We start from the raw sequence: 22209 nt of genomic DNA, 5'->3' as shown, positions 1-22209 counted from the left end.
GAGTGGTTGCTATCTTAGGGGTAGTCTAGAAAAAATGAGGTTCCTGCTCTCCTGACCCAAACTTGTTGCTTGGTGTGAGTTGGCTGAAATTAGCTATTAGCTTTTCTTCACTTTATTTAATTTCCCAATCATTTCCCTATGACAATGAGCAACAGGTACCAGAAAGAAAAAGAGTTTTCTTTCTGGTCTAGATAAGTTGAACTGGAACAAGGATGCAGGAGAAAAAGAAGCCTACAGCCTCCCTGAAAGAGAAGTTTTCTGTAACACCTGGCAGCTGTGCAGGAGCCTAACATGGCAGCTGCTCCCCATCTGCCCCCATGGCAGGTGGGGAAGACACCTCTACAAATAAGGGGTCAGTGCAAAGTATTGTTGCAGTCACCTAACTGCTCTCTCATGACTGTGGAATTGACTGTGTTTATGTCAGTGCAATCAGGATACCGCTCAGAACATCGTTGCTTTGACTGAAGTAAAGTCCCAGAAAATGTCCATAATGAGTTCTTGAGAACTTTTCTTCCACCTGCAGCAGGAAGGAGGAATGTTTTATTTTTAGAGCGTCTGCAGTACACAATAGCAGGTATTAGGCTGAAAGAGCAGCTGTAAAAGTTTGGCTTCTGCTTGAGATGTGCTTTTATCTGGAATGACCTTTAATACTTTACACAGAGTTAGTGGTTATTTAGCTGAACTGGTCTCTCTGAAACCTTATTGCTGATCATGCTGTTCAAACACAGCTGCGATGGCCAGAGGGCCCTTCACTTCCAAAGTGGCATTTGTGTTCGCATGCATATTTTTTTCTCTTTAATTGCTACACCTATTAATAAAGTATCATTTCAGGGCAGCAAAAGAAGATTTTGCTTTTACTGGGTGAACCTGAAGCTAGGCATTCAGGGACAAGGCTTAAAGCTGAGCTGCTGCAGTCTCCTTCTGTAAGGAGAAAATTGCAGATTAAATGGTGTGTCTGATCTAATGCAACCACTGCATTCCTCTTGCTGGTCCTCAGCTGGACTTTCAACTGAATTCTGCAGCAAACAAACAGGCACCTGTCTCTTACACACATATATACATGCATGTACATGCATGCTCATTTGCACATGCTTTCTCTCTCTCTTAATATGATAGTACTTTAAAAAGTGAACAGGTTTATGAGCAGGATTCTTTTTAGCCCTGTTGCATTGTGTTTTAATCAAGCAGGACTTTAGAGATGAGACCATGTCTTTTGACTCCTTGACAAATTCTAAGCTGTTAGTGTTCAGTTGAATCCCTTTTGTAATGGTTTTTGTAATTAATTTTTGTCTGCTTTAAACCTAAGTTTCATGTTTTCACAGGCCTATTTTCGGACAGTAGAACTTGTTCAGGAGCCTATTCCTGGCTCACCAGGTCTGAGTTTCTACTTTAGAATCAATGGCCGACCCATTTTCATCAAGGGCTCGAACTGGATTCCAGCAGATTCTTTCCAGGACAGAGTGACCTATGACATGTAAGCCACATTTGATGTTCTCTAAGAAGAAAGGATCATGTTTTCCTCCTCCTGATTCTCTATCCACCCTATATCAAAGGGTGGCATTGAGAGGTGGAACTCCTTTCAAGGCGGGACAGTAATTGTGCGTTGGAGGCCTCAGAATTAGGGCTTAATTAATATTAACAGATTTGAGTGATGTTCAAGGCATGTAAGTGCAATAACTGATGGGAAGGTGGTGGTTTGCTGTCCACAGGTTACTGGCCTTTCGGGTATTTTTAGCAATGATCCTCACGCTATCTGATCCTACTGCCTGGGACATGTTCATTGGTACTCAGAGGAAGTACCAATGACACTTCAGCCATATCCTAGCCCACCTGTGCAGGGAGACATAAGTGCATAGCAGCCTCTTACCCTTTTCCTCCCTCTGGTCCAGGCTTCTTGGATTTCAATGATGCAACACCCCAGAGATGCAGGTGGGATGGGGGCCATGCTCTACTTTGACTAAACTTTGCTCTGGGTAGTTGGGCAACTGGGACAGCAGGGCATGCTGCAGTGTGCATTCACACGCAATTTAGAGGCTGCCAGAATGATTAAGGAAAAATTAATGGAGCCTGAATCCCTTAAAATGAGATTCAGAGTCTCTGTCTTTCTCCTCCCCCTCTTGCTCCCCCCGCCCCTTCTCACTATGTATTGTGGAACTCAGGAAGAGAATATAGATTTCTGAATGTATTTAAAAGATGATTTGAATTCAAGTGATTGATACTTAAAGCAAGTAATATCGAAGGAGAAAGGAGCAACCTGATTAATAAAATATAGTATTTCTAAATCTGGTCCTGCCAATACTTCTGTAAAAGCACTTACTTGCATGTGTCACCTCATCATTTCATAAGTGTTAACAGGACCAAGTAACTTTTTCTGCACAAAAAATTGCTTTTTGAGAGCTCTGTCCAGACTTGCAGGCTTAGAAGGTATCAAAATAGTCTGGTTTCTATCAGAGTTGTAAGTCTTAGATTGCCTGCTAATGATGAATGTTTGGGGGTGGTTTTTTTGGTATAACCTTAGAACCTCCTAAGTGATACAGTTTCACAAAACTTGTATAAATCTTCTTTTTGTATTTGACAGATTATGGCTACTCTTGAAGTCTGCAGCAGATGCTAACATGAATGCACTTCGGGTTTGGGGAGGAGGAGTATATGAACAAGATGAATTTTATGATATTTGCGATGAACTAGGAATAATGGTAAAAACAATGAACACATAACACTTATTTAAAAACTGATAAGAACTTGTAAATAAAAATCCACTCTAAATAAGAGAATTAATACATAAGTTGTAGCTATCTTTCCAAAGGACATGGTAGAGTACCAATCTGAGAAGTCAGATCAACCTGATTTTTTTTTTTTTTTTTTAATTTCTTTTTAAATTGATTGGTCCCTGATCACTGAGGCTGTCTGTTGAAGCTGGAAGTGATATTTTGGAGACTTTATATTAGAACCCCAGCTTGGATTTTCTCTTGTAACTAAGGCTACAACTCTGTTCCTCACCCATCCCCGCTTCCCTTCCCAGCCCAGAATCTCCCCTTCATGTCCCCACTGTCTTTTTTCCCCCCTCTCTCTTACATTTCCCAAAATCAGAGCAACAGGACTGTGGCTTTAACTTTCTGTCTTCTAGCTCTTTTCAGACCAAAACTCTCATCTCAATATACTGTACCTCTCTCCCAGTTCTACATTTCCTACTCTCTTGGGAAAGAATGAGGGAAGAAATGAATGGCTGAGGGACTGGTACTAGTGATGTCACTTAATGCAGGAAGATATTTACACTGTAATGATGAGCATGATAGAAGAACTTTTGTGGACTGCAGGCATCAACAGGGACTTGGAACACTCAGTCAAATAATTGTGAAACAAGTAGTGCATGGGAGGGGGGTTATTCACAAGATCAAATAATATTTTTTCCACAGCAGCCAGACTGTGGGGCCCTGTAGCTGTGTTTAGGGCTTACTCTTGTGAGAATAGCCCTGCTGAAGAATCTGAGTGCTTGAATATATGTCCCAGATTGAGAGCAAAGGCCTTGTAATCTGACCTCAATGAGGATTTAAGGCCTGCTGTATTTGAGTTTTGTGCTTTCAGCCACCTCTGAGCTATGAAAATGCCAAAGACGGTAGTCATGCTTTTCTCTGCTGTGGAAATGGGTTTTGTTTCATTTAAAAGTATTTTCTCCTTTATAGCAATAACTGAAAAGGTTTGGGGGTTTTTTGGTTCAAACTTTTTATACAAAAATATTTCACTTGGCCTGAAGCCAAGCATGGAAGGCCTTATCCAAAGGGCCATTTTGAACAAGCTATAATTGAGTATATAATTGAGTAAATGTAGCTGTAAGGGGAACACCTGCTGCAAACACTGATAATCCTAGATGAGTACCTTTGATTATTTGAGCTTGGAGGCACATGTTAATAAGTTTTGATGAAATAGTGACTAGATGAGTGAAGGCCAAGTTGCATCTGGTATTAAAATCCCAAGAAATGTGTTTGGTCTTACTGTACAGCATAAAAAGCAGGGAAACAGAATTGATACCTTGCTGCCTTCTGCTCTGTGTGCTTGAAAAAAAATGAAAGTTACATCTATTTTAGTCATCTGAATGAGTGCCCTGATTTTCAGGGCTTCTGAGCACTTACATTTCTTTCATTTTTGACACTAGGCACCTAAGTAGGCCACTTAGATCTGTGCCTGTACAGTGCTCAATGCAAGATTTAGATCTTATTTAGCACCCAAAATAGCAAGTAGATGCAGAAAATCAGACCCTTATTCTGGAGAGGGTGGTGCTGGAGGCTTTTTTTTTTTGTTTCTTCTGATGGTCTTGCAAAGGCTTAAAAGTGCATTAGAGTCAAGCTGCGCTTAAAGAAAAACAGCCATAGCTCACTGAGGGAAATAGCGAGAGGAAGTTTCTTTCAATAGAGAGTTTTGATTCTACATAGTCACTGAAGGATTCTGAGTGATTCTTCAGCAATAGCTTTGCTTTTTTTGTACAGTGCTAAGAGTGTAACAATTATTAATGGATCCATTACCTCCCACTGTCCTGTTCCCTATCTTCAGTTTTCTTGGGGAATGTATGCTGAAAAAGAGTCATGGAAAAGCATGTTCTCACTGCAAGAAAAATGCAATTGTATGAGGAGCTGGTCTGGCGCTCTCTGTTGTTTATGTAGTATGGTGTTCAGAAAAGTGTAGTCTCCTACAGACTCCTTTGGGTTAATGTGGTCCTTCAAGAATATTTCCATTAACACTTGAGATAGACTATCAGGAGTCTCAAAGTTACAGCAATTTAAAAAACAGAACAGGTAAACCAAGAAATCTTACCCATCTCATTGGGCTTCTTCCTTTCCCCTTTTTTGTAATTCTTCTCCTTCAAGGTACAAATGGAGTTCTTTGTTAAATTGAAAGGCTTGCTGTTGTCTAGTGGTATCTATTTGATCTTTCTTTGAAGAGAAAGATCACTGTGTTGTTAGAGGATCTAGTTTGTTTTCTGCCCCTCTTACTGGGTAAGATTTGCTCTTTTTGAGATCAGTTTGTGCATTTGGTATGGAAGTGTTTTGTTAACAAGTACACTTGAACATCTGTTAAGTGTGCTCGATACCATGTCAGAAGAATTACTGTCTCTTTTTAATAAGTAATGGGGATTTGGTATTACACCTGTAAATTAGTAAGTATAAAATTGTTCTGTTCAGCTGGAGATTGCTCTACATTCACATTTGAGCAGTGCATGGGTTCTAATTATTCCATTGAAACTTATTGAACTCTGTCTACTGAGCAATATTCCACTCATCAGTGAAGGCTGTCAGGATCTGATTCCTAAGGGTAAATATTTTGTAACTCTGATATCGAGGAAAAGCACTGTGGAGTATGTACATACTGAACCCCATGGAGGATGTGATCGTTTTGGTGGTACTTTCCAAGAATAACAAATAGAACACTTCAGTTTAATTCTTTTTGAGATAAATAACTTTTGTCTGAACAAAGGATTGTGCATTCCAGTAACCATATATTTTTAAGTATGTAAAATTATTTGCTAACAGACTTATTTTTGGTTTGTATTTTCTTTCCTTTTCTCTGTAGATTTGGCAGGATTTTATGTTTGCATGTGCGCTATATCCAACTGACCAGAACTATTTAGAATCCGTAAGAGCAGAAGTTTCTCATCAGGTATTTTGTCCATGTGTCGAAGCTCTATTTCCCATTACCTATTTTTGATTGACTGATGGTATAAGTTAGCTTTCCAAAAATGCTTATTTGGAGGTGTTTGTTAGTGTACCTTTATGTAGCAGACACAAAATGTAACCTTGCTAAATCCTCTTTAACTTACTTGTAGGAGTAGTCAGTCAAGCAAAGGCAGAGGCCTTCCTCATGTCCAAACTGCCCTCTTCTCAAGGATGTTTAAGAGCATTCACTGAGAGTGAGCTCTGATGATTGCAACGTGCCTTAGCACAGAATTTACCCTTCACATATGGCTGAGTAGATGGGGATGGAGGTACACATGTGCATATGGTGGATATATGTCAGCATATTAAAAGTTTGCTCCTCTGTAAGTGTATATTACAAAAGTTTGAGCCTGGTGGAGAGCTGAGGGAATAGTGAACAGTGGATAAAAACAGGAATTGTAGGCTCAGCAGATGTAATATGCATGTGGACTTGTAATTCAAGTAGTAATAAAGTGATTTTTTTTTTTTTAATTTATTTTTAAGAGAAGTAATTTTGCTTGACTTCTGAAATTGTGAGTTGTATTTCAGATAAGGCGTTTAAAATCCCATCCATCAATTATTCTGTGGAGTGGTAACAACGAAAATGAAGCAGCAATTGCAAGCAACTGGTTCTCCATACCTTATGCTGACAGAGAAGTCTATGTCAAAGACTACGTGACGCTTTATGTGAAGAACATCCGAGAAATAGTTCTTACTGTAAGTGATCTCAAGAAACTGTAGGGGGATGTGGCTTGGCAAAAGATTTTAATGTTTGCAATTTAAGCAACCTGGAATTATTTATTTTTTTTTAAATCCTTTTGGGAAATGAAAAGCAGCACATTATTGAGGAATTGCACTTTCCAAGCTCTTGTAAACAAGTCTAAATTCAAGGGTTATCCTCAAAGTAAAACAAACCAAAAAATTACTTACATCTTTAACACTTTGTGATATGTAAAGGAAGACCTGAAAATGTAGTGGATCTTGCTTCTTTTTTCCTTCCTATTTTTAATACCTCCACAAATGCCTTCACTTCCAATGGACAAAAATCAATTTGCCCATTAATTAATTAATCTAGATGATCAGATTTCCTTTATCCTGATTTTGTTGAGGAATACTGTAAGAAGGATTTAATAAACCTCAGGCCTTTTAATAGCAGTTGAAGAAATTCATAAAGATGTTATTTCTTCAGTGTGCTCTTCCAGTATTTGACTGAAGTTTTTTGGCTTAAGCAGGTTAAACTAAAGCTATACTAAACACTGTCCTCATGCTGTGTAGTCATTATATTGTGTGTTTTCGAAAAACAGAGTAACAGTATTTTACAGTATATGAAGGCAAAATAAAATATTTTGAGATGAGACTTAAACTGTGAGCATGCAGATTAGAAGAACCTGGAATCCATGATGAAGTCTACTGTGATTTTGCACTACCCATTTTGCACAGCTTTTGTAGTTTTATTTCTCCTCCTAGAAGTATTGCAGTTCTTCATTATTTAATGGAATCTGCTTTTAATTAACTTTTATGTGTGTATGTAGAGTGAAATTGATTTAAAAGTCCCCAATTGATGTTGCATAACTGTATAGGGATTAACAAGGAATGCTTGAACTACAGGTGACTATTCAAAACTCCCCTGTTAGCTAAGAGTCAAAAAGTTGCAAGAGTTTTGTCCAGTTAGAACTTCCTTCTTCAACAAGAGTATAAATTTTTGTTAACCTAAAAATGCTAGCAGCCGTTTCCTACCCAGTTATCCCTTGTGTAGTATGATCTTACTGACTTGAGGGTATGATAATTTTAGTCTAATTTGTCTTTGTCAGCATGAGATATGTTTCATGTTATGAGGTTCGTGACCTGAAGTTTCCCTTTGCTAAGACAGGCACTCAGTATGTAGGTGACAGCACTATTATTTCTTGTTATTTGAGGCTACTGGCATTGTCAGAGCAGTTATACTCTGAGAATTTAGAATGCCTTTCTACTGGAAAAGTTGAGATATGAGGAAACAATAAAAATGAGGCCAGGTTTGAAAGAACCTGCTGAAAAGGATCCCGCTCTTGAGGGCAGTTATACATTTTAAATGGTAATGGTGTCTTATATTCCTGCTTAACATCTTGATTCTAGATTTCTATATTTCAGTTAGGTTTTTTGGAACAGAGTTGTTTGTAAAGGTATGCTGTGGTGTTTCTGTGATTAGCTACGTGAGTTGGATGGCCAGTGCATGTGCAGCAAAGTGAGATGTTCTGGCTGGGTACTGTTTTTTAGTTACAGTTCACTTGTGCAGCGTTGCTGTCCAAGACGGACCCTCTTTTATTTTAAACCCATAGAATAACTATTTTGAATGCCAGAGGGAACCACGCAGTGAAATAATTTCAGGTCTTGTGTAATCAAGCCAGCTGAGGAAATCTGTAACTACTAGCAGTACTGGACTGTATAACTTAAAAAGACTTCTAAGTTTGAGGTAAGACTTCAGGGAATCCAGGATATCCTGTAGTAAATTGTTTCAGTTAATTATTAATTATTCATGTAAAAAAAAAAAAAAAAAAAACAAAAAAAACCAAAAAACCCCCCAAAACCAAGGGAGCAGGACTGTTTCTTAAAATGAAGCACATGTCTAAGTGCTTTGCTGTACTGGAGCCAATTGCTGTAACTTGTGACTGGTAACTAACTCAGGCCTCTATCTTACTACAAGTAGGGTGCTAAATGAATTATACCTGCAAAAGGATTCTTTCAGTACTTTGTAGGGTACTGCTAAAAGATTTAGTATACTAAATCTACTGAGGCTATAAATAAAAGCAGCTCTGAACAATTTGAAATGTAACCCTTCTTATAGTCTCATCTATCTTAACATGCAGAGCCAGCCAAAATGACAATAACCTGCAATGCTACCATGCAAGCATTAATAGCAGAATACCTTGGCTTTGTTAGGACTAAATTTAGGTGACTACTTAATAAGAAAGGGGAAAATCATGGCCTTGTTCCTGCAAAAACACTGCAAAAGTAATGATTTTCCATAAAGAAGTCACAGTACTCAAAATATTAATGTTCCTTGAGTTTATTTTCCACAAGGCACACTTTAAATAGCTTTCATTAAGAATTTAGAAGCATATAAAGATAGAAAATCTCTTGATGTGAGGAGAGAATCCCTTAGAACAGCAGAGCAAGCAATATCATGCCCAGCTGTCCTCCAAGAACATAAATAAGAAGCTAATTAAGCAAGTAAAGATGATGAATGTCAGGACACAAAGGGGAATGTTTCCTAGGTGGTGACTCAGAAATTTGGAAAAGGCATGTTCTCCCTGCCTCCCCCCCCACCCCTTTTCAAAATGTGGTCTGTGTATTCAGATGATAAAAGCCAATCACTTTGTGAGGGGGTTGTATTTTTGTTTTGGTTTTTTGTTTTTGTTTTTTTTAAATCCCAGGAAGATAAGAGTCGTCCTTTTATTGCATCCAGTCCCACCAATGGCTTGGAGTCAGTTAAAGAAGGCTGGCTCTCCCAGAATCCTTATGATACCCATTATGGTGATACTCACTTTTATGACTACAGCAATGACTGCTGGAACTGGGCACTGTATCCTAAAACTCGTTTTGCTTCAGAATATGGATTTCAATCCTGGCCTTCCTTCAGTACAATCAAACAGGTAAGGCTGGGCTTCCACACCTTACTGTCCCCTCTGCTCTCATTTAGTGAGGGCTATGAGCCTCTTCCCAACAAACTACAGCATCTGAACTGTAGTTGGGATAATATATTGTTAGGTGTGGTATGGCACAGGTGGGATAGAGTTGCGTGCTGGTTTGGAGGGAGGGGATGAAACTGGACTGTTTCCTTCCTCAGTGTTCAATATATTTACTTCGATGTTGCAAGAGGAACCAAGTTTAGATGAGAGACTATTATGAGACTATTAATAGTAATTCTATTTAATATATAGCTTAGTAATGATTGCCTAACATCTGTTTCCTTTTGCTGTGTCTAAGGATATGTGTTCATTTAGAAACAGAAGAAACATGACAAATGCTGAATTGTGCTGAATTCTAAAATGTATTGATTTTTATCATTTTTACCAATTTCTTTTACTTAAATAATTTGTTTCTTTATGTATTGCATGTAAGAGGATTTGGTTTTATCTCCTGTTAAATTTAGATATGGTATATTCTATTTTATTTATCCGGTTGGAGCAGAGAGATATCATGCTGTTTGTCTCTTTGTTCAGAGAGAGATGAATATCATGTTGATACTCATGCATGCAACTAAAAGGAGTTCAGAATGTTCCTTTCAATTTGCTGGGCAAAGTATATTATCTGAGACATAATCAGTACATTCATCCATATTAATAACAATGAAAATTATTCAGTCCAGCCTAAAAAGGAACACGTTTAAATAAAAAGATTTTATAGAGATTGTAATTACAATGAAAGCTTGACAATAATAACTGTATGAGCTATGCTGCATTGTTGTCCTTAGTTGAAAAAAACTGTTTCAAGATCATTTGTTTTCAGAGGCAGGTTTTGAAAATATACACATTATTAGAATTTATAGCCCTACTAACTTCTGTAACTTTTATGCCTAAACGTGTTTGAGTAGAGTACATTCTTCCACCTTAATCTAGGGTGTTTCTGATTTACTATGAATGCAAGCAAATGTCTGAGATCCCTTGGCCAAAATGAACCTTAGGACAAATAAGATAAATGCCGTTGAGCCAAAAGTTGCTCTTCTGGGTTCAACAGCAATGTCTGTTTTCATTTATTTATATAAGGAGTATAAGCAAAGGGTGTTCTGATTCAAAATCATTGCATGACTGCATGAGGCACTACAGAAATATACTACCAATTTTAAAGGTTTTGGAAGATGTCAACAGGCTGTAATGGATATCCTTTCCTGAATATCCTGTCAGTCATTAAATGCACATTTTGCCTTTTCATTCTGATCTCTTACTTTTGTGGTTTTTAAAAGGTTTCCTCCACTGAGGACTGGTCCTACACAAGCAATTTTTCTCTTCATCGACAACACCATGAAAATGGCAACGATCAGATGCTTGAGCAGATTGGGCATCATTTCAAGCTTCCCGAGAGCACAGATCCCATAAAGAAGTTCAAAGATATGATTTACCTCACTCAGGTAACAGTGATGTCTTCAATATAAGTAGCTGTCAAGACTTGTTCCATTAGATACTGTCAGTATTTAAAACTGGGCCTATTCTGTTAGGTAATGTTCAGTCATACAGAAAGTTTCTGCACTGAAGCATTGGAGAGTCCAGTTTAATTTGGAAGTAGCTTGTCTCTTGTTTATTGGAGAGTGACACCAATTTTCATCATAGAAGGGCTGGAATACTTCTCGGGGAATTCCCCAGAAACTGGCTCAACTGGGAGAAAGTTTGCCTGCATGTACTACCTTGGTCCCTGTCCCCAGCTGGGCCCGCTCATGAAGCTGGCTGGGGATGCAGGGATGTGCTGACCTTCCTTGGTACGCAATTATTCCTAGTGCTACACTGTTACTCCCCCTGTTCCAGGGTGGGGATGTTTTGCTCTTCATGTGGCCCCTGTAGGCTTACTGCTTTGATTTTTGTCACAAGGAATACATGAGCTTTTGAAACAAGATTGTTTCTGAAGAATGCAGTTCTCTGTGAATGAGACTATTAGTAGCTTTTATTTTGTTATGGACTCAAATATTGATATTTTAGAGAATCTATTTTGTTTTTTTTTTTTTTCAAATCAGTAGGTTATATTTTGCTCTTCATCCATAGTAGTTTACCTCATGCTTGTTTCTTTTGTAGTGATTTCTATGTGACTTCTAAATGATGTTAAGTAACTTTTTAATGTTATTAGGTAAGTTTGAAGTGCTGCTACTTTTTGTTGGCTTCCAAGAATTTCAGAAATGCTGTTGATGGGAATAACTGCACATTCACTAAGTTTTTAATGTTTGAGAGCTGCTGTCTGCCAGTTTTATATAAAAACAAAACAGCTGGAGAACTTCAGGCACTGATGATGAGAACAAGGATAGGTGATGCTGTGAAATTGAAAACAGGGGTAAAACTTGTGCAGTGAAGTCCTGACTCAAAAAGCTATGAGAGTTTCTGCAGGGTGAAGTCTGTCAGGGCTTTATTAACAGGTTAAACAAAATAAGGATAGCAAAAAGGATAAGGAGAGTAAACTTGGCTCTAGGCGTTAACTAGAAGTGTTATCTTTACCTTTGGAGCTGTCCTAAAGAACAACATTTTCTTTTATTTTGAGACTTTCTTTTAATATGTCCCCAGCCTAGTAATATACTTTGTGAAAAAAATAACGGGCTGTTTGGCTTCTATCAAGAACTTGGCCAATAAAAAATTCTGAAAAGTGTTTTTTAAAGACAAGGTGGGGAAGGAGAGAAGAACTGGGAGTCCAGGTGAAAAAAGGTTGCTCTTTCAGTGCACAATTTTGACTGTGTACTGGGAATGTGTGTTATGTTCAGAGCACAGGGATGTGGACATCATGGTAAAGTATACTGGAGGTAGTGCAGCATAACATCATTTTGCAACTCTTGGGCTTTTTACTTACATTAATTTAAAAAAAAAAATTCTTTTCAATTTATCTTTCTTTCCCTTGTCTTCCATTTACCTTTCAAAGACCCTGTTGCCCAGTGATCTTCACTGGATGGAAGGCAGGAAGTAGCCCCTCCAGAGTTTCTCTAGAGATACTGCTTGTAAAGCTGTTGGGAGCTGCTAGGAATAGATCTCCTTCAAGCAGAGGCCCACTGCACTGCAGATGTATACTCTTGAAGGCTCAAGTTTAAAGTTACGTGCCATTGTTGTGAAGTCTGTGTTGTATGTTAGTATATACACACATGCTTTGAAAGTAAAGTAAAATACAAAATACAATACACAAAAAAAATTTTTTTTTTATGTGTTTGTTGACCAAGGTGATGCAGGCTCAGTGTATAAAGACAGAAACTGAATTCTATCGTTTTAGTCAAAGTGAAATAATCAAGGGAGAAGGACACACAATGGGAGCTCTGTACTGGCAACTCAATGACATTTGGCAGGCACCTTCATGGGCTTCCTTGGGTAAGTTTTGTGACAGTCTGGTAAAAGGCATCAACTATCAGTCTTGTTTTGTTTTCCTTATCTGGAAGTATCAGCATAAGAACTATGACTCTGCTTTCTCTCTTGGGCAACTTTGCAAACTTTGAACAAGTTTCTGTCCATCCTTTAGAAATGCTTTCCAGAAAAGTGTTTTTCAGTATCATCCTAATACTCTGTGAAAGTGGAAAAGGGTAAAGAACAAAGTCATTATTTTCTTATGGAAGTTTTGCTGTTTAAGTCCCGATTTAGCAGCCACCAACTCTTAACCCTTGCTTTAGTAAGGTTTAGTTTAGAGAAGTTAAAATTGTATGTAACTCCTGATTTCTTAAAAATACATTTTTTTTTTTGTTTAAGCAGTATTTTCCTTTCTCCCAAGGAAATAATATCATTGAAGTCAGACAAAGCTGCCTAGGCAGGAAGCAGTGATGGTTAAGATTGAGGGCACAGCCCTCAATTGTGAGGTGAACTTTCAACTACCCTTGCTTTTCTTATGTAGAGCTGGATCTTCCTGAAACTGTGTGTGATATATCATCCAGGTTTTTCAAGAGAAATTTTGCATTTTTTGCATGTTTAATTCTTTTAAAATTAGAAGGATCAATTCTTTTAAAATTAGAGACTTCTAAGAAATTCTGTTTCCAAAAGGGCCTATCCTAGAAGTCCCTGATTATATTTATTGGCTCAGCTGTACATATGCATATATGTACCCAGCCACCCTGGGTGAGAATGGACAGAGAGGGAACTAGTGGGATGGGAGCATAAGAAGGAGCACTCATTTATAATTACACTTTCCATAATCCAAACAAATTTGGTTGATTTTGTTTCCCCTGCCCCCCACAGTAACATGATCAAAACCTCTCCCTTCAGTAGGCAGTAGTGTGCTGTCAAAAAAACTGCAGAACTGTGATCCTGTTCTGAGCAGGATGGGTTTTAGTATGTAAAGGCTAGGCATATAGATTTCTTCTGTAGTCAGCTGGGGGAGAGATGGTTATCTCCAGAGTGTGATTCATTGTGTCCTTAGCTGTCTAATAAGTGGGATGAATTATCTTCTCCATGCTGAATTTGATTTTCATAGAACTTCATATGACACGTCTCACCCAGCATAGCTTCTGAGAAGCTCTTTATAGGAGAAGATGACTAGTTGTCTAATGAGATTTGTTGTCTAACTTAGTTTTGGGTGAGGTGAATCACTCTTTGTGACTAAATTATTCTGCTAATATGCTATTTATGGACATGATGTCTCCTTATATATTATATATATCTTTTTTTTCCTTTTAGAACACAAAAACGGAGTAATTGGGCATATAAAGAGAGAAGTTACTTAGGCAGTAAGAAATAGGGGAGGAATGTGTGGTATGAGGGAAGTGGCTGTGTTTCATGTTCTGATCATTTTGTCTAGAAGTCATTTTGAAATGGAGAAGCTGTTCTATGGCCGCTGTATAGGACTTGGGTAGATTCTCTTTCAATTTTCATTATTTCTCCAATATTCTGTTTTTTAAAATCTTTATTTAAGAATTTCATGTGTGAAGAAATATGAGTGAACTAGAAAAAAACTAAGAGTTAGTGTGAAGTTCTCGATCTGTCCTTAGAACAAAATGCCGTTTGGCCCTGCTTTAAAAAAAATTAGCTCACCCCATCCTCCCCTCTTTCTCTGAAGGATGTTTGTCCCTCTCCCTTTTTCTTTTTGTTCTTTTTTTTTTTTTCCCCCCTTTATTCATCCAAGCAAAGTAACCTGCAACCAACAACGGAAAACAAACCAGTAGAAGAAACAGGCTATTTTATTTAAATATTACAGCAGCGGTCCAACTATAATGCTCATCTTTCTGGACTTGCTAGACTTGTATTAGGAAATGGAATACCCCAATGTACATTTTTACGATTCTAGCAATGGCTGATGCTCTTAGGTTTAAGTGTCTCAAGAGAAAAAGATGTTTGGAAAAACGTCTCTTTGTAAAGACAGGTGTATTGATAGATGAAGTGATCGTGGAGACCATAAATGTCTTTTTAAGTACAGAGCTGACGTCATTGTAGAAAAATATATCAAATACTTGAATTATTCATATGTTGTTGAAGTTAGTTTACAGAAAAGAAGCTCAGCAGAGATACAGCTGTCCCTTTGTTTTGTTCTATTCCCTCAGTGGAATGAGGAAAGGTTTAATATTCATTTAATTAGGCAGTGTGGTACAGGGATTTTTGAAATGCTAATGGCTGAAATTATGCAAAACTTCAGAGAAATTAGTTTTATTTGCACTTCAAAAACACATTTCTGCATCTTGTTAGGTGGCACAGTAGTATCACCAATGAGTGCTTCTTATTTAAATCTGTTATTTCACAGAGAGCCATGGGGGGGCTTACATAATTTCCCGTACAAAGCGGAAGTATTTCCTCATGAAGTGGGGAGGTAAGAAGGTAGCAAATGTTTCTCCTTTTAACTTACCTTTTAAGATGTTTGCTTGGGATTGAATGAAAACACAGCACAGCGTCCCTGTCATAGTACTTCTGCCTTCAGTTCAGACCTAAATAGCTTTTACCACAACTGGAATTTGATTGTTAGTGCCTAGTGGTGAAGCCGGTTGTGCCATGTTGAATGCTTTAGCATCTATGCAGTGTGTTTTGGTGAGTAACGCTGTGATACACATGGCAATTTACCTCACTCCCACACAAGTGTCACCTTGAGGTACCCAACTCATGAGATTTCCCTTGAACAGATAACTGGCTTTTATCGCAGGTTTAATATTTAGAGCCCCTGGTGAGCTGAAACCACAGGCTATTATGGAGAATAATAGATCCGAATTCATGAGACTGAGGTGAGGAAGGAACTAGCAGCATGTTTCTCAGGTTGCATTTAATGGTGTGAAGTGGATTAATTTAAAATCATTCCAGGGACAACTGTTGTTTCCACTCCCGCTATCAGTGTAGAAGGTTTCAGGGAAGAGTCAGAAAAAAGGGTATTGGGGTCTCATTACAAACCTAATTTTAGTTTGCTGTTCTGAAGTTTGATACTGCAGAGAGTGCAGACCCCATGTTATTATCAGGACAAAATTGGGGAACTTGGATTTCTTTAAGAATTCATTTAAATGTGGGGTGAGGAGGAGAAAACCACTCTGGGGCTGTTTTAAATAACTTTTGACTGTTGCCTTTGGGCATGCATGTCTCCTAACAGGAAACTTTAAGCCCAGAGATTTGTCATGATAGCTACCTGATCTCCAGATTTCTTACATCCATTTTTGGGGCAAGGGCAATATTTTATATGCAACTTGCCCATTTTTAAATCAAGAAATGTGACTCTGATCTTAAGGAAATGAAGACAACAGATGAGCTGAAGAATGTGGCTTGCTTTTTTATCAGTGAGCTTCAGTTTTCTGTGCTGTCTGAAGTTACTTTGACAGTTGTATTGTCAAGATCCTGTTGCTGGAAAAGTTTTATCTTTGGAAGACCCTTCCTGTGTCAAACTGCTCCAGCAGCTGAGCTTTGGTTCTTCAAAATGGCTCTAGGTTTTTTGGGAAGGGAAATATCAACCGTAAAAAGCTGATCTGAGGTAAGCAGACTAGTGATGTTTTCAAACATCCCAAAACAATAGCTGTAGTAGTTGAACCCTAGAATGCGTTTTGAAATGGTACAAACTTTTAAGGATGTGGTTTGTTTGCTTTTGTTTGTAGGTTGGGTTTTTTTGTTTGTTTGTTTTTTCCCCTGAGGAAGTGTAATGCCAAGTTTAGTCCGAGTTGTCTTCTCCACTGTACAGGTTTCTTGAGGATCTCTGTATCTGCTGCCTAGGTAGCAAACCTTCTCTCTCTCCCTCCAGTAACCACTGCAGCGTGGTTATGTAATCCAGCTGGAAATCAAGGCACAGCAGAAATGGAGGGTAGGGCCCATTCGAAGAGAAATGGGATTTTATATTACACTAAGTAACAGAAACTGCTCTACTTCAATTGCATTATTCATTTTCATATTTAAGACAGCTGAAGCCTAGGTTTTCATCATGTAAATTAAGCTGAGGAAAAAATTCAGGTCAGCAGGCACTGAAACCTCAGCCCATGCTGGGTAACTCGCCTGAGCTTGTGGTGGCCTCTGTCCGAGGCCTGCAGTGAGCAGCATCTATTGCACTGCTAATTGTAATTCCTGAGAGTCTTGTGGCAGTCCTGAGAGCGTCAGAGTTCAGCCCCTCCCAAAGCCTGAGGTTAGGCGCAGTGCCCATTTCTTATGCAAGGCCCACTGCTTTTATTTTTTAGATCAGATGCTGTCCCACAGTTTACTGTTTCAGATAATCCATCCCCAATCCAAATATCTCATCTTCTCAAGTGTCATGACCCTGAAAAGTAATTTGTTAGCACTTCCTGGTTTTGGCGGAATTGTCCTTTAGACCACCAATGTTTTCTGCCAGGAATTGTCCTTGGAATGCAAGAACGTGACTTCGTTCATATACTGAACAGCACCAATATGCTGAGTATGTTCATCAGTTTATCAACAGTCAGTCTTTTTTGAAGAAACTCAGCCTCTTCTAAAGTTTTATTTCAGACTTTATCTCTTTGGTTTGCTTCAGTGCTATTAACTTGAATGCTGATGGTGTTTTGGCACCAGTCTGATGGCACAGCACAGTTGAATCTTGTATGGGTTTTCCAGGCAGATACGAGCTTTTCTTGTCTATTCTCCAAGCTAGCTGGTTGTGAGCTTGCTGAAAACAAGGTGATGTTCAAGGTGCTAAGCTGGAGCTAATGCACTTTGCTCTCCACAAAGTTCATTCATGTCTGTGTGGAGTGCAGGCAGAGCATGCTCAGGTCTGCCTACAAAAGCCACAAACACACCCTTTAAAGACTACATCACTCTGGATGAAGTCCTTAATTATGACATGTTTGAAAGTGCTAAGAGCTTTGCACAAGCACCAAAACACAGAGAGGTAATTAGTTACAACAAAAACATATTATTGGAAATATTTTTTAATATCCCTGGACTTTAAACCTGTTGTATAAAACAAAGAGCCAGAAACAAGAATGAAAATGGTATCTAACTTTTCTTTCCTTATGAGATTATGCAGCTGACTTGCTACTTCTTTTTAGTGCCGTTTCAATTACTAGATAATGGTTGAGCAAAGACAGAGTTAAAATGCTGACAGTGGGTGCTAGATGGAAAATTAATAGAGAAAGAAATGGAAGCAGCTTCTCTTTCAAAATTGTGTGGCAATGTTGCATCTGGCAAAACTGCTTTTTCTTTTGGAGAGGACACAATGTTTGATGGCGTTTCCAGTTTGTTAATGGCAGACTTTCGAAGTATTAAAAGTAATGAGGTACCACTTTCCATTAAAGGGGCAAAGCAAACTGATTGGCATATGTCTATGTCATGTATACTAACTCCAATAAACTAAGTGTTGTCTCTAGATCTTGGCAAATTCATTTTGCCTAACTCAGAGTTGTCTTTGGTTTGAGAACTTGTTATTTTTTTTGTCTTCATTGCTGTTGATGTTCCTCTAAGAAATAACTGAAAGAGGAGGACTGATAAAGGGGAAGAGCACGCTTTGTATAAGCACCAAAAGTCATGCTCTGTCTCTTTACAGTGGTGGTAGTTTGTGGCAATGCCACCAATGCCAGCATGTTTGTCTGGATTCTCAACAACATAGATGCTCCAGCTGCTTGCTTAATGTGTAGTGCACTGTGTCAGTTTTGTTAGTGTCACTTGTGTTTAAGGCTTTCTTTAACTGAATAACAATATAGCAATGATAGGACCAACACTTACAAAATGTGATCTTTTGGTGAAGCTCAAAGAAAAGCTTGAAAGAGCATCAAATCCCTTCCAGAGCAGAGCCTTGCCTGGAAGAAAACAAGAGTAACTTCAGTCATTCTCTGCACCTGATAGAGATGAAAAAGGGTGGAGGGGGGTATTGTATTGCCATAGCAGGACCAGAGAGCACAGGAAGGGATTGTGCGCCAAGGCAATCTTGGATTCAATCTGAGTCTTTCTTTCTTTTAACCCATTTCAGAGTATGGTGGTAAGTGGAAGCTGCTCCATTATTTTGCCCAGAAATTCTTTGCACCGCTGCTACCTGTGGCCTATGAAGACAAAGGCGTGTTGTACATTTACGGTGTCTCAGATCTTCACGTGGACCACAAGCTGACTTTGAGGGTAAGTGACACCTCTCTTGCCACTCTTGTGTCCCCCCCGCAAAAATGTGAGAAGCTGAAATGAGCATGTCTTTGTCTAGACAAGCTTCAGTAAGTCCATGCTCAAACACCATGAGGTGTAATTCTTGTCTTTTATCTTCTTAGACTACCCTTTATTACAGTAGCGTACACTCTTTCACAGAACAAGGAATTAATTGCCTTGCTTATAGCCTGTAGGTATAGGCCTGAAATTAACTATTCTGTTGAAATCTTAAAGGAATTGATGGTTAAATAGAACAAAGTGTGAAAAATGGTACCTCACTACTTAACAGAACTGTTCCCTGGTTGTTAGAACTAGATTAACTGATGAAGTGGGTGGAAAAAAAGGATTGTACCATTGCTTGCCAGTACTCAAACTACACTGCTTTGCGAAAAGGAACTAGATTATTTTCTGAAATATCAACAGAACATCTAGGTGTGCTTTAATTGCAAGGTCACCTATGCAATGTCACCACTTCACAATTGACGCCTTAACTGTTTTCTGATAATGCTATAGAAACTCATAGGATTTCTTACGCAGTATTTGGGCTGCTGGGTTGTCCTGTAGAACAGTCTTGCTTTTCAGTTTGTTACATTTTGTTGCTGTTAATCATATGGCAACCAGATCCCAAATGAATTTAGGGGCCGTTTTGCCCTATGAGATACAATTCCTGACGTAAAGGGCGTCCCATGTGAAAAGGCTGGGAAGGATGGAAAAATAGACCTAGGGACCTGGAATGACTCGCTCATTTTGGAACTAGTAATTTTGGAACTAGTCAAATGACTCGGTCATTTTGGAACTAGTAGTATGAGTATGTCAGTTCCTAGTTCACTGCTCTGTCTGGTGGGCTGCCATGAATTTTCAGATTTATAAGGTTACTTGTATATAGTAATATATAGCACAGAAAATGGTTGCAATTTCTGAATAGTCAGTTCTTAGAGTAGGGCTGTACTTAATGTCATTGTTTATTTCTGGTCTGAGTTATTGTAACAGGCTTAAATTCAGATTTTCTGATAACATCAGAGAAGCATTAGCAATAGGGTAGTTCCAATGAATACTGTATTTTGCACTTCAAGAAAATTTGGAACTTAAAACTTTTGAAAGGAGTTAAGATCTGTTCCTGACTGCAAACACCTGTTAAGGTCAAAACTAACCTAGAACATGTGAAGAGATAGTAATTCTCATTAAGTGCCTATCTTCCAAATAATGCTTTTTAAATTTTTTTATTCATTTAATATAAGGGTGCATTCATAATGCATGCACGATCTCTGGGAATGTATATTTTACTGTATTAATGTAACTTTCATAATCCCTTTTAAGATGATGCAGCTTGCTTCCGTTTAACTGTGATTATGCAGAAGCTCTAGATTATCCAGTTGGATTACATCAGATAACACTGAGCAATCTCAAGAAAATCCTTTGTTTGACTTTTTTTTAATTGAGGGGGAGGAAAAAGAGTCAACAGATTAGGCACTTACTAATTCCATTTCCCAGCACTCCCTTGGCAGGAATTGGCAACCCCGTCCTCTCAAGGAGCCTGGAGAAAACAAAAAGCGTTGCAGATCAAGAACAACAGATCCAGACTGTTTGAAATGACTTCTTGTTAGGTTTATATAATGTTCTAATTATTTTGCCATATCGATTGCTTGAATCTTTGTGGAGTTTCTTGCTAGGTGGAAATCAGCTGGTACTGTCAGGAGAACATCTCTGGCAGTGAGCAACCTGAAACCTAGGATGCTGGGTTATCTTCACAGACATAACTTTTCTTCTAAGCTTTGTGCTCTCTCAACACGCTTGATAGGTTGTTGTGCACGCCTGGAGTTCTTTGGAGCCAGTATGCACCCTTACCAAAGACAATGTGACTGTTAAAGCACAAAGTGCTGCCCCCATCTACGAGGAGTCCATAAATGACTTGATGGAAAGATGCAGAAATTGTACCAGGAAAAGCTGCGTTATTACTTTCGGTCTTGTGGGAGAAGGTGGGCTCCAGAGTCCTACGAACCATCACTTCCTTTCATCTCTAAAGGATGCTGTAGGATTAGAAAAAGCCCAGCTTAGTGTAAGCATCAGTCATGCTAAATCACTGTATTTGGTTTTGTTAATCTTACTGTTTTGAGTTGTTTGCCTGTGTCTGATTCCACTGAATGTTCTTTCTCCTTAGCTGTTGCAATTCTAGCTTCCATGTTGAGTTCAAAATCAGATTATTTTTTTCTGTGTCACTATATGCATATCTAAATAACACTGGTGGGGTTTTTTTGGGTGGGTTTTTTGTTTGGGTTTTGTTTTGTTTTAAATAATGAATTCTCCATTTCATTTGTTTTGACTGTCTTTCACCTGACTGCTGCAGTATTGCTCCTTTCATTCTTTTTGTCCCTAGATAGCAAATAGCATCATGGCAAGTGTTTTGGCTTGCAGGCGGTACTGTATGTCAGTACTAGGTGATGCTAGTTCAGTTGAGTGTGGAGTGCATTATTGTCAGCAGTATTTCTTCTTGAAGCGCTCAGACTCTCAGATCGGTGTACCATTGCTAACATGCAGTATTGCATACTCCTTTCCTCCTTCTGCAAATCCCTGCCCTCCAGTTAAGGGTTCTGATTTGCAAAGTAGTGATTGCTTCTTAATATCTGGCAAATGTGTCAGTCTTCTGAACAGGCACAAAAAGCATCTGTGTTGTATAACACTGTCATTTAGTCCATTTGCTGCTTTTCCCTAGATTTCTTCCAGTCCTAGCAAGTGTACTGTCTACATAGAGAGCAGAATGTTCTGTGTGCGTGTACACACATTTTGTTAAGCCTCACTTCTTAGCATGTAAAGCTTATTGCAAAATTCTTAATCAGCAGATTGGCAAGATAGGGACCTGTGTGTTCTCACATTTGGCTTGCAAACCGCAGCTTTGCTCTATAGAGCTAACCTAAACAAGGTGGGCATAGAAGTCTTTAATCTCTTTTAATCTGGACCAGGGTAATTGCTTTACAAAAAGAAAATGGGCCAGATTTTCCCCTCTTACATCTTTCATGGCAGCATGGCTTGCCTCCTGAGTATACAAAGGAAAGAAATCAGTTTTATTTTTTTTTCAGCTGGTGGCACAATCTGGAGTCTGAGTCATGCTGGGTTTTTTTGTGGATGACATCATCAATAATAAAAGCTCTGCAACTGGAGCACCGCTGGGAAATTTCACTCCTTTTTCCCATGGCTGTGTTCTCTCTGCAGTACTAACTAATAAGGATAGCTAGCAAGGATAAATGCAAAGGGATTATTTTAAGAAAGTATGCAGCTGTGATTTAAAAAATTACTCTGTTTTGTGAGAAGCTGGAGCTTCTATACATAGTTACTAATAAACTAACTAGACT

At 38.6% G+C, this 22209-nt stretch overlaps 1 protein-coding gene across 5 annotated transcripts in view; it reads left to right on the top strand.

The window, feature by feature from the left end:
- The window catches only part of MANBA (mannosidase beta), a 61768-nt gene that overhangs the window by 32359 nt on the left and 7200 nt on the right, over positions 1–22209 (top strand). For 4 of the 5 annotated variants that reach the window (XM_075500649.1, XM_075500647.1, XM_075500646.1 and 1 more), the window contains 9 exons: positions 1323–1474; positions 2579–2696; positions 5566–5652; positions 6237–6404; positions 9098–9316; positions 10627–10791; positions 12568–12712; positions 18699–18841; positions 20661–20918. In XM_075500649.1, coding sequence (XP_075356764.1) covers positions 1323–1474; positions 2579–2696; positions 5566–5652; positions 6237–6404; positions 9098–9316; positions 10627–10791; positions 12568–12712; positions 18699–18841; positions 20661–20918 — 1455 coding nt within the window. The remainder of the gene's footprint in view (positions 1–1322; positions 1475–2578; positions 2697–5565; positions 5653–6236; positions 6405–9097; positions 9317–10626; positions 10792–12567; positions 12713–18698; positions 18842–20660; positions 20919–22209) is intronic. The other variant, XM_075500648.1, reaches the window with a different exon arrangement.

Source organism: Mycteria americana, chromosome 4 (genome assembly GCF_035582795.1).
Source record: "Mycteria americana isolate JAX WOST 10 ecotype Jacksonville Zoo and Gardens chromosome 4, USCA_MyAme_1.0, whole genome shotgun sequence".
Taxonomy (NCBI): Eukaryota; Metazoa; Chordata; class Aves; order Ciconiiformes; family Ciconiidae; genus Mycteria; species Mycteria americana.
This window is presented reverse-complemented; position numbering and strand designations above follow the sequence as displayed.